The 19,355-nt window shown below is 35.8% G+C and overlaps 1 protein-coding gene and 1 long non-coding RNA gene across 8 annotated transcripts; both read right to left on the bottom strand.

Annotated features, from left to right (window-relative positions):
• Positions 1-4,902: 4,902 nt before the first annotated feature.
• Positions 4,903-8,591, bottom strand: LOC106397308 (probable WRKY transcription factor 57). Its single transcript, XM_048760132.1, has 4 exons — positions 8,080-8,591; positions 6,945-7,088; positions 6,419-6,789; positions 4,903-5,222 (listed from the first exon to the last, which is right to left on the bottom strand). The coding sequence occupies exons 1-3, from the start codon at positions 8,427-8,429 to the stop codon at positions 6,420-6,422; spliced, it is 864 nt and encodes a 287-aa protein (XP_048616089.1). The 5' UTR covers positions 8,430-8,591; the 3' UTR covers positions 4,903-5,222; position 6,419.
• A 4,915-nt stretch (positions 8,592-13,506) lies between these two features.
• On the bottom strand, positions 13,507-16,137 carry LOC106397309. Of its 7 annotated transcripts, XR_002655157.2 has the most exons (10): positions 15,981-16,136; positions 15,722-15,895; positions 15,597-15,609; positions 15,443-15,504; positions 15,173-15,245; positions 14,794-15,014; positions 14,558-14,714; positions 14,384-14,474; positions 13,846-14,208; positions 13,507-13,715 (listed from the first exon to the last, which is right to left on the bottom strand). It is a non-coding gene; the product is annotated as an uncharacterized LOC106397309 (long non-coding RNA). The 7 variants fall into 7 exon arrangements; XR_007324746.1 differs by having other exon boundaries at positions 13,507-14,208; positions 14,787-15,063; positions 15,981-16,137; XR_001279682.3 differs by having other exon boundaries at positions 13,507-14,208; positions 14,794-15,063; positions 15,981-16,137.
• Between the last annotated feature and the right edge of the window lie 3,218 nt (positions 16,138-19,355).

Here is a 19,355-nt window from a genome sequence, read left to right as displayed (position 1 = left end):
ATTTGGACCAATTGACCATTTGCAAGAATTCACTTGATGCTATGCTTAATGAACTTGAGAGTTGGCTGATTTGCATGTGTGAATGCATGATGATGAGCGTAGGGATGAAAAGAGTTGAGATAGGCCTAGAGAAGCTAGAGTATAATAAGAGGGGGTGTACTAATGCTGAATTTAGATGTTGATTTGAGTGCTTTGTGTGTTTCTTTTGGCTATGAGCTCCCACCTTCAATCCTCTCTCCCTATGAGTTCTAGAAAGTTCACTTGACGACAAGTAAAAGAATAAGTTTGGGGGAGTTGATATCTTGCATATTCACATTGTTTTATCCATTTATTCATGTGCATTTTCATCATATAGATTAGGATTTAGCCATATCTAGGTTGCATTTTGCATACATATGTCTCTATTAGGTATTGGAGTACCACATGGAGTTCCTGGAGACATTTGGGTACATTTGGAGCTCAAGGGAGGTGATTAGAGTGATCTTTGGACGAGCACTGCCTGGAGCGACTTCCCGGAGCGACTACATGAAGTCGCTGTGACACACATCCCGGAGCGACCTGGCCAGAGCGACATAGAGAGGTGGCTTGCGTTTCTATCGCGAGACACCCCTCCCAGAGCGACATGGAGAGGTCGCTCGCATTTCTATCGCGAGACACCTCTCCCAGAGCGACTTGCCAGAGCGACGCTCCGAGGTCACTCGCGTTTCCATGGCGAGACGACACAAAACGAAGCCCGGAGCGACCTTTCAGAGCGACCCACTGAGGTCGCTCCCGAAGGCCGGAGCGACATGCCGAGGTCGCTCCGCGTCTATTTGCCTGTCGAACTCATGTTTTCTCTAGGGCCTTTTGGTCATTTCATTATGCACGTTTTTAATTTTCAAAACCTATGTTTTAAGTACCTTTTTGGTAGCCACCAAGGCATATCTCTTTTCTGGAGAACAACTAGTAAAACTTCTTTTGATTCAGATTTCATTGCTTTCATCTTGTGTTCTTGTTGATTTCTTATCTATTTCTCTACATGATTAATCTGAAATCCAATATGGGTTTAAGAGGAATCATGGAGATTAGTGAGTAATAACCTTTTGAATTCATGGGTTAGGGAGATTAAGGGTGATTAGGTTAGTTCTAGGATGTTTTAGTGTAGATCATTCTTGTTCCTTGCTAGTAGAGTATTCATAATGCATCTTCTGAGTTGGCCACTCAAAAGTTGATCGATAGGCATTTTCCACCCAAAAAGTGTTTGATGAAATGTCTGAGACAACCCTCCTAGGCTTTTAGTATACTTTGCCAAAGACATTTGTTGTTAAAGGTGCTAAAATAGCTAATAGACTTGTTAGTAATGATTTCTTTCATATTATTCAACCAAAGACATTTGATGTTTGAGATATGTTAGCAAATGAGCATTTATCTAGACATAGAGCTTGCTTAGAATTGTGTCTAGGCTTAAGGTCGATAGTTTGATTGATCATTTGTCATCCTTAGTCCTAAACTTGATCACCCAAGGTCTAATCCCTATGCCCATGAGTTCTCTTTTCCCTTAGTCAAGAAAGTATCATTCTGTAATTGCTTTCTAGTATTTGTAGTAGTTTAAAACTCATCTAAATCATTGGTTGCACTTAGATTAAGTGAGTACTTGCATTCTCGGTGCTTTGATATCCCTCAGAACTGGTTCGACAATCTTTTATACTACAACATTTGTCTTAGGAGCCTTTAAAACTCCAAACATCAGTAGTCGTCTACAGATCGTGAGCCTTGTCGTAGATTTTGTAGTTTATTGTAAACTGTATGTTCATAGTTGTGCGTTAGGAACGTCGCTTTCAAGTGTTTTTGTAGTTTAGTCCACGCCATGATTGAAGGTTTGCCGGTACGATGTCTTGTTGTTTTGACTTGTTTCCACCAAGAAGCTGCGTGCCCTCGAAACTTCATCGCCACAAAAGAGACACATTTTTCCTCAGGGACCTGTTTATATTCTAGAATCTCGTTCACTGTGGCGATCCAATCCAATAAAGCTTCTCCTCGAGGACCGCCATGGAATTCGGGGACATCAACTTTGAAAGAGTATTCCCAACGTTGATCATGTGGCTGATCTCGATTGATGTTTTCTTGATGATTACGGTTGTGACGGTGTTAAACACCCTGACGTCCGCGTCTTGCGAATGGATTGGAATGTACTGAACGCTCGTCTTCTGTATCTCCATCGTTAAACAATGGATTACGCCTCGTGAGTCGCTGGCTTAGCATCTCCCCTAACTCCATAATCGAACCATGTATCGTACTTTGAATGTTCTATTGCATAGCCAACAATGCTTGCTGAAACTCCGACATCTCCGCTGATTCGCGGTTCGTAGGCACTGGAGCTTGTTGTTTAGGCGGCATGCTGAAAACAAATTATTATCCAAAAATGTTCCTTGTCTGATACCAACTGATAAAGAGCGGAAGCTTAGATCAAGAAACTGTAACAAAGAGATAGATTCTCGAGCTGTCGATACTCTCGACTCGAACAAGGTCTTTTGGCGTGACGATACTCTCGTCAAGACAAATTAGGGGCTAGAGTACTCCTCTAAGTGCTTAAAGCTCTGATTGCAATTGCAAGTTAATAAAATAATATGATTGTCCTTATTTACAATCTAAGAGTTCGCTATATAAACTAAACGAAAGACGTCCTAATGCTAATCCAAAAAGGATAAATAAAACCTAAGTTTAAAAGGAAATAGAAAACGTAAAACACAAGGAAGGCCTAATGTTATAGTAGGCCCAAGACAATGACGGTGCGCTGCATCACATAGTGAACATATGATAAATCTATAAGTATAAGGCTTTAAGAAAATATATACAATTTTTACAATTTACAACCGTATAATTTTTTTAAATATATACTCCGAGCATCATCACTGATGAGCTTCTTCCCATAAATCTCTAGATATTAGTATAGTAGTATATTAAAATAATTCGATTATATACCTAAAGTTTACTGATTAAAATAATTCTATCAATGAAATTTTTTTTATGTGGTCTATGTGTCTCTCACAGTTTATGAAAGTTTTCAAATGAGATATTTTTTACACTTTCTTCATTCTCTTATACTTTAAATTTTTAATTATCATTTTTACAAAATAAACTATGATGAGAAATTGTTAATGTTTATGTTCTTAGACTCCACAAATCACCAATAGAAATTATATAACAAACAAGTAAACCCACAGTTGATCATAAAATTCAGGTAGAATTTCTCATAAAAATAATAATATTTATTAGGAAAAACTCTTTTTATCAAATTATTAGGAAAATATCTTTATACTTGAAAAAAATGGGCATAAATTTTTAAGCTTTTGAAAAAACAATTTTATGAGATTTAATGATGAGAGACTCTTGATGCATATAGTTTTCTATCATGGTGGTTAGATAGAACTATTGTTTTTGTGGTATGCATGGTTTGGTCTTTAATTTGTGGTGTGGTTCTTGATCTTGACCAGGCTGGTTTTCCACACGTGCATCATCTACCACATCCAGAGCCGTGCCTGATAGGAAGCAGGTCAAGCATTGGCTTCGGGGCCGGTTAGACTAATTATTATTTTGGTGCCAATATTTGTAAATTTTTCTTTGGTGCAGTGGTTTAGAAAGATATTTTAACTGATCAGGCCATGAGTTCTAACCATTTTAGCACTGTTTCTGTATTTTCTTTATTTTTATCAGTTATTTTAGATTAAATTTTGACATTAAAACAAATTAAGGTGCCAAAAACTTTTTTTATGCTTCTAACCTACAAAAAGTAAGACACGGGCCTGACCACATCTAGACAGAACGAAATTCTCATCGTCACCATGGAGCCTCTCTCGATACAGGCACCATACCATCATTCAAAGGATTGATACAACGATTCGGAACAGGATCGTCTCTCTTCACTATCATGGGAGGCACAAATAAGGAGGTTTGCTGAGACGTTGGTTTGAAATATTTCCGAGTTGATTAATTTGCCGCCCAGTTTGTTTGAGTCGGTCGGAAGGCTGCCGTGGCGAGGAGGAGGTATTCGGTGGTCCTAGGCGCTGGAACAAAAAACCTTTCAAAAATCGAAATTTCAATAGCTAAATCAGTGTTTAAGTCATGAATCTACTATATTTAGGTGAAACTCATAAGAATCGGTTGTAAAAACCTATGAAATCGCGAGAAAAAAAAAGAAGAACAAAAGATTTGAGATCTGGAAACGCAGGGAAGAGGTTGAAGATGGGGGTAAATTTGTATTTTCTCATTCATTAACCTAAAATCAGAAAAAAAATGATGCAAAACGCATTTTTGCCAACTCGAACTCACGCCCCTATACAGAATGACTGGGACAAGGACCACTAGACTGTGTTATCTAGATGGATATTCTTCACATACCTAATATATGAACCTAAAACTAGGCGCCGAATACACCCTGCTTAAACTCCGATTTTTTGGTAACTCGCTAGGCGTAGGATTACCGCCCGACTAATACCTAGCGTTGTTCCGAACAGGGGGAACAACATATGCGTCTGCTCCTGAACGTGCGTATGACTTCTTATTTTATTTAGTTGCTTTGGTTCTCTTTGTCGTCTTAATTTTCTGGATGATATGATCTTTTCACAACCCAATCATAAGTAGTGTTACGGCTGAAATATTAATTTGTAGAGGTTTCTGTACAAAAAAAATCTTGGATAGCCGAAATAATTTTTTTATAACTGTAGTGAATTGTGGTGTCTCAAATTTGACTCCAATTTGAATTGGAATAATTCAAGGTATAAGAATTGCAATCCTTTTTCTTTAACATAGATATGGATGCACTTGCAATCTGAAAAGGTGGTAAAAGTAAACTAATAATATCACCCTAAAGTACAAAGATAAAAGTCTAAAATGATTGTAAGAACTCAAAAAAGATTAGCAAAAGTATTATCCGAAAACCTCCATGTTTTCTTTTCTTAAGAATGCACATACATGCTCTACGTTGGCACATAAGTCAGTAGATATATTAAAGTTGATCAATTACATCAAAAATTATACTATATACATTCATATATATATGTACTATGAATAGACCTTAAGACATTGCAATTTTAGCGGTGGTGAGACGCCTTTGATCAAAATTGAAATAATATAAAGAGATCTATGCTTACAAGTTACAACCCCTTGCGGCCGCATATCTCCACAATGAGTTGCACCTCCTTAGCTTCTTTTTTTTCAAGGTTATGATGATTTGCTGATGGTACCTGGGAGATTATATCCAACAATGCAGACATGTTTATGTGTCATTTTTTTCTTTCAATAATCAAATATGCAAGCACACATTCCCTATTTGATATTATGTAATATAATATATTCGTTTATTTTACCAAAAAAAAATATTCGTTTATTTGTTATTGTGAATAATGTATAATTTTGTCATGTGGTTAATTTGTCTGACTTCTAAGAAATATTCCAAGTCAATATTGTTAGTACTTAATAAAGGGTTTTACTCGTGGAGCTAAGATGCTCATATATCTCTCTTTTTTTTTTTTAACAATATGCTCATATATCTCTTTTTAATTATTTTCTCCCTTTAACTTTCTTGGCTGTCTTTAGCTAAAACAGGAAGCATTTATTCATGTGACCTAACACAGTACCCTCGGAACTTATACCATATATATGCGGCGCCTCATGCATACATGTACATAGAATAATGCTATGCAATTAAGTTGATGTGAATACACAATATTAAGGGTTGTATATAACTGATAAAAGGAGAGATTCAAGATCAGAGTGACATCGAGTGGAGTATCTAAGCTTGGTTATTAATATTTGTTGACATTTCTATAATCATGCTGACCCATTTCAAGTTCACCTCTACCTTATATAAGTAAGCCTATACATATGCCTTTGAGCAAGAGGAGTAAGCACTATATAATATACCAGTGCTTGACCCTAATTGAATCACTTCTAAATAATAGTTAACATGTTTTATGTATATAAATATACAAACAGAGAGAGAGAGGCAACCATCCATTTATTATACATGCATCATCGAACTTTTATGTTTCTGAAAAGGGACTGGCCTACATATCTATCAAGTGATCTAAATTATTCGAAAAGAGAGATGATGGTGCATCATCAGTGATTAGACAAACACGATATTGATTCTCATTTATATTCATCAGTACATCTACATCACTACAATAGATAGATTTGCTTCTGTCAAAGCATGGGATATTTTTCCCACTTAAGATATCTCTTGATTTGGGTTTTGAGTTTCGGACTAGAAAAAGTAACCCTTTTATGCCTTTGTGGTCCATTAAAAGTTTTAAACCCTTGGGAACCAAAAGAAATATCATTTTATCTATTTATAGAATTCACTTCTAATCCTATATAGATGAACATTAATTAACAAACTCAAATATATATATATATATATATATATATGAGATTTTACCTCAAGGATTGCGCATGGTTTGAGGTACAATATCACCAAGTAAACCTTCTTCTGGTTGATTAATAGACGGCACTGCAAAATGTCCGTCGTCAGTAGTAGATTGAGGTAATTGCGGTGAAGAAGTAATTTCTCTGTGAAGTTGATGAAGGAGTTCTTGGTAATAATAAGGATTTGGCAATGGAGGAGGGAGATGATGATGGGATGTGAAATTATGAGGGTCGTGAGCTGGGAAGATTCCGCCTCGAGGGAATCCAACGGTTTGGTGGCAATGTTGTCCTTCGTATGTTGTGATCACTATCGATGGATCTTCAGATGATCGTTCCACTCTCTTCTTCACCGTGCATCTGCTGTTCGTGCATCTATAGTAGCTCCTACATATAAACAACAATAAAAAATGTTTGATGATCTCTGATGTACCATGTATATATATATATGTAACTTTCCTTTTGCAGATAATATATATTACTAAAACTCATTGGCTAGAGAAGTTAAGATAATGAGAAGAAAGTGATGATAACTAGGAGACCTAGGGAATGAGCTATTCTTGACAGCTTTCTGTCCATATTTACGCCAACGATATCCATCTTCAAGATTATCTACATCACTCTTGGTCATGAATGCGAATCTTTGTTGCCTGATTCGCTTTTGCGCCTTCTTCTTCTCCTTCTTTCTAAAAAGAAACATCAAAAGATTATTAATATATATCACCATGCTGCAGAAATTACAGAATAACCAATCAATCCGTCAAAAACAATGATTCTGTAAAGCTAGCGCCACCACACTCAGCAGTCAAACTACCACAAAAAAAAATATTTTTTTTCTTTCAACTTGAAATATTATATATCAACCCGGAACCAGGAATTAGGAATTCGATTACAAACGGACTCAAACAAAAACAACCCAATTTTTCTGGTTCCTAAACTAGCTTCAGTCGACCCTTCACCCCCGACACAAAAAAAGATCTTTAATAGTAATACTTTCATTAACTTCTTTTCCTTAACGTTCAAGTAACTTTCATTAAACTAAACGTTTATTGAGTTTAAAACGAGCATCCATTTTACATTTGCTATAACGATGTAAAATCATACTCATCTGCACTCATTTAGTTTTCGATCGTGGACTCCAAACCCTACATATCAGTTAGGGTAGTGATGTCCTCACAGTTTACGAGACATGAATTTTAAAATAACTCAGGGCTTTTCTTTAACACTTTGCTATGCATACTAGTATTGGATAACATCATTAAAACGTGAGACACTTTTTGACCTAATATTAGTTTAATAAAAGTAAAGACGAGGAGGATGCAAAAAGGATATGTAGAGTGCACGCTAACATCACATAGCCGCAACAGCGGCGGTGTGTTCATCATTATTTTTTCCTCTCTAAACTGTCACCGACGATTCATCATACTGATGATGACTCTGCTATATTATTTGTACGAACGAATCCATTCTCCACTTTCTAGCGATGGCAAGAATAATTAATGAAGAAGAATTGTGTTTTTAATTGGTTTTGATGGCTTTGACCCCAAGTTAAAAAACTCTCCCGGCCACCACCACCACCAACAATTACGATCGGACCCCTGAAAAAGGAAAAAAAAAAAAACCCACGTGTTTCTCGCGCGTCTCATCGCTTATTTGGGAAAAAGTAAAGAAACTCACGGTGTTTTCGCGGCGGAGGCGGTTGAGTTCTCGGTTGGATCCTCGCTTGAGCTAGATGTAGCAGCCGAAGGATTGTTAACGTTAGTTGAAACCTCTGTAACGGTAACAGAAGCGGCAGCGGCCGATGAGGAACAGGAAGATGTTGGAATGGGCTGATCAGTCTTTGAGGTGGTGGTGGTGATGGAAGATGGGACACCGGCGGTTTGTGTAAAACTAGAGGAAGCGTGGAGGTTCCAGGCGAACTCAGATAGGATGGTGGAAGTGTCTCTGTAGAAGAAGTCAGAATCTGAAGCTGTGAGTTCTCTCCATGCTGAGTCGTCGCTCAGATCGGGATCTTTAGGATCGTTCATGATACAGTCTTGAGAGAGAGAAAAGAAAAAGAAAGATAAAGCTAGGGTTTATTAGCGATTGGAAGAGAAAGAAAGCAAAAGAAAAGAGAAGAGTAGAACTTTCGAAGAATCCCGTTAAAGTGCTGTCAGTGTCTCATCTAACACCGATCAGACTCTGTCTTTAGAGATTTTTTTATTTTTAATTTGTTTTTTAAAGATTGTCTTTTGTCAAATTGCGAAAATAAATAATTCATGAGAGAGGGAGAGGAGTGAAAAAAAATAAAGAGAACATTGAGGAAAAAATGGCACGTCAACGTCAAGGGTCACAAGTGAAGCGAACGGAACGGGAGGGAGAGAGAGATGATATCTTAATTTAAGCTCGAGGTAGGTTCACACAGCTACTTTCCCCTCCTAGATCGACGCCTCCGATTTTCGGAGTCGGATTCCCATTTTTGCTCACTTCCTTCACAAATCTTTCTTTTGTGCATAGTAAAAAGATAAAACTTTACAATTTTACTTTGTATATAAACGGATGGGAGTTGTTTACAGTTATTTCAAACTTTACAATTTTACTTTTTATTTCTGATTGAAAAATTAGTTGGAAAGTAATTTAAAATGAAGCAAAATTTGGTTTTCCTTAAGGATGAAGCATAATAAAATACTTAATAGTTGACCAAAAAATTAAAAACTTAATAAAGTACGCATTTAATTTTTGATTGAAAAAATTGTTAGAAAGTTATTAAGTGTTGATTCCTGCGTGTTGTCCGTCTTGGATATGACAAGATTACAAGAATCTAGCCAATGTAATCCACAAACCATTAAACATTTATTTAAACGGCCACGTGGAATTTCTCGATCGTCATGATCATTATATAACCATACTTATATTCCCATAATTGCAATCCTTCAAATAGCACTCAATCAAAACGAATCTTCAAAAATCATTGAACGATACTGTGTCAAAAAAAAATTAAAAAGTGATCAGCAGATTAGTGGATTATTTTTAAAGTAAATGGTTAAGAGCCAGACACATGTATAGGTGATGTCTAACCATTATTAGAATATATTATTGAAAACATGTAACATATGTACCACACGCCAGAACCCTACCAACATATCTACACAGCTGTAATATTAATGCGTCTACGTTTAAATTTGTGATTTAATTATATACAATCAACATTGTCCATATAAATTCTTGTGTAAATATGTGAATGTAACTTTTTGGGAAATATATATATATATATGCATATGACCAAAGAATTTAGTGTTAATTTACACATTGAAAGAGCAATATTTTTCTTTACCATTTATGGGTTTCGTCCATCGCACTAGGTGATACTCTTTAAGTTTCATAACAGATGATGTTTTAGAAGTTTTTTGTTGTTTCGTAGTAGATAATGTTTTGATATTTTTATGTTATTTTTAACTTTATTAGAAACTGCGTAACTAATTAGATATTATAGTTATTTTTATAATTAGTTAAATTATTTTTAAATTATATTTAAAAACTATTTTTACAAAAAAATAAATTTTTTTAATCTTTATGCATTAAAGTAAAATATCATCTACGTCGAGAATCAATTGTGCGCACACGCAAGAGTGACACCTACCTAAATTTCCACAACTCTATAGCCGCCGCCTAGGCATTGTTATTTAGTTATTCGATATACATTATATAGTCGGTAGTTAAAAAATAAATAAATTATGAATAGAAAATATCAATAATGTATACGAATCCTGTTAGAGATATAACCATGAACAGTAGAGTTTGCAATCATTAAACGCAAATGCTCTTTTTTTTTTTGACATCTGAATTTTATTAGTCAACTGAGTTAAACAATAATTCAGAGAAATATAACAAAGACAAAGCCCAAAGATATAAAAGAGACAAACCGTCAAAGTATCTTTCCGGAGACAAAAACCCAAAGATGGGAGACTAAAAGTCAACTAAGACTTACACTACAAACGTACAAGCAAGGTCCAAACAATTCAATGGATAAGCCTTGATTCAAAGAGTTCAATCAAATCCACTGTCCAAAACCACTCTCAAGACCACTCCATACGAATAAAGGTGAAGCCAGAAAAGGACTGAGAAACAATGAGCTCGAGAAGATCCAAAATGCTACCAAGCGAAGTAGGAGACAAAACGAACTCAACCAATCACAATTCTAACATAGATGATCACAAGAGTAACGAAGAACATTGAAAGAAACTCCACTACATCACCAAACCGAGAAGACAGTGCCGATAAGAAAGCCCAATCACAAGGATAGGAACCTTGATCTCCGACAGGGAAAACGCCAACCAAGACCTTCAACTCTTACACGCGGACACTCGCACACCAGTCCCAGTATCTACAGACTAAAGACCGGGTACGTCCTCGCAAGAGAAGACCTGAAAATCGAGACCATTGCGACGTCATGAACCCGACCCAAGACCCAACAGTCTTAGAAAAGAGCTAGTAGATGCGTCGCAGCAATAACACGTCAGAAAGACGAAGCCCCGAACGAAACCTGGCCAAACTCACCAACCTGAGAACTCAGAACACCAAAGCAGAAAAGAAGAACCATGAACCAAGGCCAAACTAAAAGAGAGAGGAGAGCAGCGATGGAACAAAGCCGGTGAACCGATGCTAAACGAACCTCCGCTACACCATCAAACCTCTAAAAAGATTAACTCCATTGAACAAGGCCTCATAAATATTAAATAACGCTTAGGCCCAGACCAAGTCTTTCAAGGCGGAAGGAAAAGACAAATCATTAGTCTTGAGAACACGTGTACACTCATGTAGCAGGAAAGAAGACACGTGCCCAGAAAAGGACAAATCCCACCGCCCAAACACGTCGACTCACAGATCGTCGGCGTAACCCCGACACCACCGGACAACCGCAAAACTTCAACAAGCTAATGGATGAGACCAAATCGGAGCAGCCAACATCACCAGAAAACCAAAGCCGGCATATCATTAACAAAACATTAACGCTTCAACCCATGGAATGTTAAACAAGTCTCAATCTCGATCTCGCAAATCAATCAAACAACATCGGACATCAGATCTTGCACTTTCAAAACCGAGAAGGATGAAGAAAGAAAAGAAGAGAAATCCAAATGATGATTGACCGAACTGAGAGTAGTAGAGAAGCTATTGAGTAGAAGATCACCGGAAAAACCCGGAACTGATGCTAGACAACACCACCGTAGAAGAACGAGGTGACACTAGAGACAAAGCCGGCCAAACGGTGCTATAGGAGCCATCGTTTGCCAGAGGCAGAGCCCGACAACCGGGAGTCATAAGCCGATGAGAATCCGGTGAATTGATGAAGAAACTCATCAACCGTCCCGTTGATTCCTTCCGGCAAAAGACGAAGAACACTCTCTCTGAAATCCATATCTTCCCTCTGAATGATTTTTTATAGATAAGAGGAAAAGAGAGAATTTCCTCTCTCTAGAGAGAAGAGAGAGGTTCTTTTTCATTTGATTAGTCACCCGCAAATGCTCTTATATGCAGTATTTGCACTTTTCCTCGTATTATTAATTTACTAGTGGTCTAGAAATGTTATCTTTGTTTTGTTTAAAGTGTTTTTTTTTGTGGGTTAAACGATTTGGTTAATTTATAGGTATAAAATAATATGTTGTAAAATATTTAACAATACTGGATTGTCGGGGTTGAGATATTATGGTGACTGAGGTATTATGGTCCTTTAGTTTGATTAATTTGTGTTTACAATTGTATATTCCCATTTATTTTTATATCTATTCTCGGTAATTATTAGAATTATGTTGATTTTTGATGTTATATGTTGTTGCGTGTATTAAGTTTATCATTGTTTTTTTTTTAAAACAAATATTTTTTAAAAAAATCTACGATTATTGTTTTGAAGTTCCATTTGGAAACAAAATTTTGGTGTCATATTGTTGCTAAATTGATTGGTTTAAATTTTAAAAAAACTCTAATTTAATTCTTAAAGTAAAACCCGAATTCTCTTGCTTAAAATATGAACACAAATTATTTAGCTTGTTTGTAGTAAAAATACATTTGACATTGATTTTCGATGTTGTTGCGGCAACATGTAATTGTAGTTTTTTTATATATTTTCATGTAAAATGGTAGCCTCGTAAATCTAACCCAATATAGATTTTGTCAAGTTATTTTCTTTAAATTCTTTTTTTTATATAACGAACACCAAAGACAAGAATGCAAATATGGATTTTGGTCCATACTTAGAAAACAATGGATACTGAATGATATGATTTATTTTATTCTTGGATGGAAATAGTTTTTTGAGGAGTTTTCCTATAATTGACTATAATTTATATCTTAAATGTAGAAAGAAGAGACAAATTATTGCATTAATAATATATTATGGTATGAAAACTTAAAAGCGTGTTTCTTAGACATACATAATTCTATGCAAGAAAAACTAATATAGTTTTACAAAAAAAAAAAAAGAAAAAAGAAAAACTAATATAATACATGGCGCTAGTGTGAAATCAATGAGTTAAAGAATCCACCGAAAAAAGAAGATGAAAACACCAATCACAATTCAAAATTATTATAAAAAGAACAAAGGGAAAGAGGTGAGGTTGTGACACTTCTTCATTTCTTTTATATATTTACAGTAGAGAATGAGAGATTGACGTTACCATGAAAGAACAATGTGAGGAACACCAGAACTAAATTTTCTCTTGCTTCCTCAATTCCACAAAGTAAATGAATAAATTTTGACTTGTTTTGATTGAGAAACTGTGGTGATGGTTTGTGTGATGTCTTAAATTGTTGACTCTCCTCTGCGTTTTGTTTTGTTCTTTGAATTTCAGATACTTATTTCTGATGTATCGGTTAGTTTTTTTTTTCTTTTTCTGATGCAATAAGCCCATTCTCTCCATTAGTTTCTTTTCTTGTTTCAGGAGCAAAAAAAGAATGATTATGAAAGCTTAGTAAGTACGTTTCACATTTCACATAGAGACAAAAGGATAAGAGTTGCAGAAGCCTGTTTAAGATATAAGATTCTTAGTTAGCCAGTAGCTTGACATAGATCAATTTGTAATCTTTATCCAAGTTGTAAGGAATAAATAAATGTACGCACGTTCAAAATGATGATAGAAAACAAAAGAAGATAATGGATACTAAACCCCATTACATTTTTTATATCACTATCAAATCTATGTAATACACTATCAAGAATTATCAAAGGAACTCAAGAAAAAAGAACACAAATCAAAAATCAGGAAAAAAATAAAACAAAATAAGATGAAAAGAACTGGTTCGTTCCCTTTAGTCCATATATGACTTCTTCACAGTACCTTCACCGTTGAACAATAGAGTTTTTTCATCAGATCAATGACATGCTTGGAGTCTTTCAATCTTCCTTTGTCCCAACATGAACATACTTGCGAGAAAGACTTCAATTTATTGTGAAAAAGGAAAATTTACCTTCTCTTATTTTTTAGCTTCATTCTGAGCGTTAATAGGTGACTTCTCCTTTTCTTCTCTCTTCTTCTTCCTCTCTTTTGCCTCTTTCGCTTTTGCTATCTCCTCCTCCAACTGATGCTGCTACTTCATCTCTGCATAGTCTTTTGTTTTCTCTTCTCCTCTTCTTTCTTAATCAACTTCTTTTTCTTTGGTTAACTTAGATAGCTTCTCTTATTCTTATTCTTCTTCTTCCTTTGTTGCTGGCTTCTCTCCTCTTTCTAGACACAAATTCCTTGACAAATGGTGGAGGTTGGTCTGGCTTTACGGCCTTGTTAGATTTGTGGTCTGGATCTTCTGCTCGACGGGTTTTGAACAGCATTTACACTGTTTTCACTTTCATATTCAGTTCTAACAGAAGCTATATAATATGAACAAAGTTGCTATGTGTTGTTCCAAAAAGAAAGAAAAAATTCTATACTAGATAGAGGTGAGTATGTTATTATCATTGTTCTAAGCATACTTCTCAGGTTTAGTTAGTTGAAACATGAGATTAACCGACCTGTAAGAAGGCTCTCTATGGCGAGGATCGTAGCCTCCAAGAAGACAATTTGACTTCAATGGCGCTTGGATTTTTTTCAATGATTAGAAACCTAGCAAAAATCCCATTAATCACAGTAAAAAGGGCGAGAAGCACATTAAAGAGAGGTCATGTGGCACCATGAGATATTCTTACCTCAGCGTGGAAAACCAGTTTGAACAGCTAATCACCGCTTGCTGAACATCCAAATCCAAGATTATTCAGGTTTTCACGGTTGCTAGCAAATGACAAGGTCTATGACAACAAATCACGCGAATTTTCACTGTTCTTCTTTCCCTTATCTAACCTCAACCTGTGGATAACAGAAACGTAGAGTAAATGTCTTAACCTATGAAACGAAAATTACTCATGAAGCTTTGTTTACGCTTTACTCTTGCTTGTTGGCCTTTAGGGCTTGGCTAAGATGAGGGACATAACTCTTTCTTCACACGGCAAGATAGAGTATCAGGTGTAGGTGTTAATGGATGGAAGCTTGTTGAACCTTGAGGCAAAAATCCAAGTGGAGTTGACTCAAGTTCGTTGTGAAGATCATTGATCCTTTGTAAAAGTTCGTTGAGATAATAGATTGCATCTCCAATTATTGATGATCGATCTATATTTGCAAATGACATCCAAATCCACGAAAATGCTAGAGTTTTTAGCTAAGGCAAAATAAAAGCAACAAACATGACACAAAATCTCTCCAACTCTAACTGTGAGAAGTAAATGATGGAGACAAATCACTTAAGCAGATAAGAGAGAAGTAATTACCTCTCTATTTTTTGTACTCTAGATCAACATAAGAGTCCATAAGCACAAAGAGAACACCAGGAACTCTTGAACACTTGCAAAAACCAAGAGACATCAATTACCCAATCATATACTTTTTTTCTTTTCTAATGACTAAATTAGAGAAATAGTCACAATGTTTAAGTATTCACACTTGCTCTACCAATGAAACTAACCACATGCTTATGGTACTGGTTAGCAACAGATTGGTAGCTAAACAATCGTAATGCAAGAAAAGATAAAATGACTTACATTAATATTTCTTTTGTGCCCAGATCTTTGTGTTCACATAGCCAAATTTGGGTCCGAGCTTTCTGCGTGACAAATACAGAAAAAGTGAAACCCAAGAATCAGAAAACGCATTGATAAATTAAAACCTTTTCAGATCCATTGTTTTGGAGCTTACACTTTGAAGAAACCTACAATTTTAAGTTATGGAGCCGCCGCAAAAACAAAGCAAATTCAATCAAAGAATACAGATAAAGTAATACCAACAAATAGATGAAAGAGAAAAGATTCTAGGAAACGTACAATTAGTTGGATCATAATCCACTGGACTTTGGTGCTTGCCATGGCTGCCCACGTTTGGAGATCTCGTTTAATCTTCTGGAAATATGATAAAAAATATCTGAGAGGACCAAAGCCTAGATCAGTCAGACGACGATTGGCGAATCCATCCCCTGATGCGCCACAGCAGGAAGTTACCTTTGATGATAATGACGATGATTAATTCAGAGGGAGTGGGATGAGTAGTGAGTGAGAAGTAAATAATGAGATTAAAGGAGCTAACCGATGACATTACAGAGGTGGTGATTTGAGTTGCTAGAAGACGGAGAGCCAGGGAGGAGGAGCATAGCTCGTGTATCACCTGATACAAACCATAAAATAAGATTGGGCCATCTCTGAAATTTCAGTGCAAGAGCCCACCAGACAAACAACATAAATGGCCTACGAATAGAAAAATGACGAGGCTTTGAATTCATGTAATAAGAGGGGACACATGTCATAATTTGGAGAAATGAGTGATGAGGTGACAGCATGAGAAGGGAGAAAATGCAACTTTATTGTTATAGATTATTCACAAATTTGAAACGCTAGCATGAATGAAAACATCACATGTAATTATATTCTTCGTTTGTTTATATCTCACGTTTTCAGTCTACATTTAGAAAAATAAACTGTAGCGAGATCATGATGTAAGCAATTTCTTCACCATATGTTTGTATTTCACGTTTCTCTAGCAATATTATTTTCCAAACACAATGATAGGACGCACTAGGCGTGGGCATATTAACCGAAATCCGAATCCGAATCCGAACCGATCCGAAAAACCCGAACCGAAGTTAAAAAAAACCCGAACGGGTTTAGGATTCAACCAGTCCGGATACCCGTATCCGATTGGTTATATCCGATACCCGAACCAATTATCCAAAGTACCCAAATATATATATATATATATATATCCGAAGCTTCCATCTTACATTCCCATTCATCTTTCCGTCTTCTCCTTCTTCAATGTATATGTTCAGTACATACTTAAACTCATTGTATGACCGATTACATATATGAATTGCTATACTTTGCGATTTTGATTTATGTTTGATTACAAGTAGGATTTGCGGTTTGTTTTCTCTTTGCTCTTTACACATGCATGAGCTCAAACATTCATGATTATCCAGGTTTGATTTTTGTTTGATTTTGATGTCTCTTTGATTTTGATTTATGAATAGATGGATTCTTTACCATTTTCTATTGAAGATAATACAAATAGAAATTACACAAAGAAAAAGAATACAGACTCGTGTTCCTCAACGTAATGACAAATCAGAAAGATCATAAATCTTATATTAAGTTGTTCAATCTTCTAACTTCAAGAATATTGTTTCTGGTCTCATAAAGTCAAATCAAGGATACATAGAATTTTTTATTTATTTGTTACACAGTTCGATTATACCCGAAATAACCCGAACCCGAACCTTAAAAAACCCGAATCCGATCCGAAGTATAAAATAACACGAACGGGTTCTGTACCTCTCCATCCGAAAACCCGAAAACCCGAAGCACCGACCCGAACCCGAACACCCAGGCCTAAGAGGCATGTTCGTTTAAGAGAAATTAGGGGACATGACCGTAGCAAAAGAAAAATTAAGTACATAACTATAGTAAGACATGTGCTATGATATTCCATATATTATCTACAATATATACAAAATTATCCTCACCTCTTACCAACTAACACACGCGCTTCTTCTTTCTATTTTTTATTTCTCTTTTTTTTTCCTTATCACGCAAAATTCAAAGAACCGTTAATGTTCGCGACGAACTTTGCAATCAAAACGAACAAATCAAAGTAATCTAGTTAGATTGAAGAGCGTAAGATCCTGATTTCGCACGCTGTATAATCATCAGACACAACAAGTGATTGTTTGATGTTTTTTCTTCATATATTTGATTAGTTTTACAATTTTGTTACTTTTGATACGTGTAGATTAAGAAATAGAGAATGCGCATAACTATTGGAGAAGATAAACAGTACACGTTGCGTTATGTTATTCTACTTGATAAAAATAGAATATAAACGATTTTTTAATATTTCCTCCCCCTCCCCCTCCCCTCTTTCACTTTCACGGTGCCCTCCCCCCCCCCCCCCCCCCCCCCCCCCCCCCCCTCGTCGCGGCTAAGGCATCACTGTCACTCTTTCTTAATCTATAAACGATTTACATTGTGATGTTTCTATGTATCAAGTTGTCTATACTATTTTTAATCGATATAGTATATTATAGTATGTTAGTTATGCATAACACGTCCCGATGTGTTGCAATCAGGAGGTCTGACCAATGGTTTATTAATACTTCTACACCAGGAAGTCTGAGTTTCAATTCCCAGAGAAGACAAAATTATGCGAATTAATGGAGAAACGGCTTAGAAGAGATTTGCAGCATGGTGCAAGGAGTACCGTCAAACATGGATCTGATAAGGCGGCCCAAGTAATGCAGTCAGGCGTGAATTCTCATAAGACATGTAGAATTATCGGCTGTAGAATTATCTGTAATATTTCTCAGAGTTTGTAATAGCATAATATATCAAGCGTTAAAAAAAGTTATGCATAACACGTCCAGTGGTTGTATCGAGTATTCCATACTATGTTGTAATACTTTATAGTATAGTTACTTAACAGATGAAACCCAATCTAGTAATTAGTTCTCTCTCTCTCTCTCTCTCTTCACGGTGTGTTGTTATGATAGAGCTTTTGATAGACTATATCTATACCATAGGTTTGATGAAATGGAATAGAACACATGGGTTTTATCTTCTTATATGATACTCACGCGCACATAAGGAGAGAAACGGAAATTTGTTGGTTTAATTGTCCCATCCATCGCTAAATATTGTTTGATGGCTATATTCTTAATTGTCAGGTCTCATATGAATATTGAGCAAAAAGACCCTTCATTAATTATACATAACATAATAACAATTATTAAAAGTAGTAATCATGTATCATCAATATATATACACATGCACGGTACAATGTGTTTTCGGATTATATAGCATATTAGCATGTTATCGAAAAAGTTACATATTATTTTTCTTATAAATCATGCACGAATCACTTACCAAATTGTTATATAACCAAAATGTTTTTAACTTATAATTTTTTTTCAAAATCATTTGCGGAACTTATAAGAAAATAAAGGATTATCTTGTGTTTACGATTATTTTCTTCCATTTTTTGCATTTTAACCAATATGATAAACTATCGTGCTTGCACTTGTATAATTTTATGTTCTGTGAAAAGTATAATATGGTGCTTATTTCTTTTTGTCATTATCTTATACTGATTCATACTGACTCTGTGAACCAACTCGGAAGATCTTGATCCATGTGAACGACAAAAGACGGTTGCTTCCTGAAACTGCTTGCTAGGCTATCCGCCTTTGTATTTTGCGTCCTTGGTACATAGATGATCTATAATCGAAGGAAACATTCTTTCAGGACTTTAATATCTTCCAAATAACTTGCAAAAGCTGGTAATTCCTCTGGTTCCGAAACCATCTTCACCAATTGAGAACAATCTATTGCAAACGTAACCTGAAATTACCGTAAGTTTCTCATACATTCCATTGCCCAGAGTAACGTTTCCATCTCCGCATGTAGAGGAGAG

The sequence above is a fragment of the Brassica napus genome, chromosome C6, assembly GCF_020379485.1.
Source record: "Brassica napus cultivar Da-Ae chromosome C6, Da-Ae, whole genome shotgun sequence".
Classification (NCBI taxonomy): domain Eukaryota; kingdom Viridiplantae; phylum Streptophyta; class Magnoliopsida; order Brassicales; family Brassicaceae; genus Brassica; species Brassica napus.
Note: the sequence above shows the minus strand (reverse complement) of the source record. Positions and strands in the feature narration are given on the sequence as shown.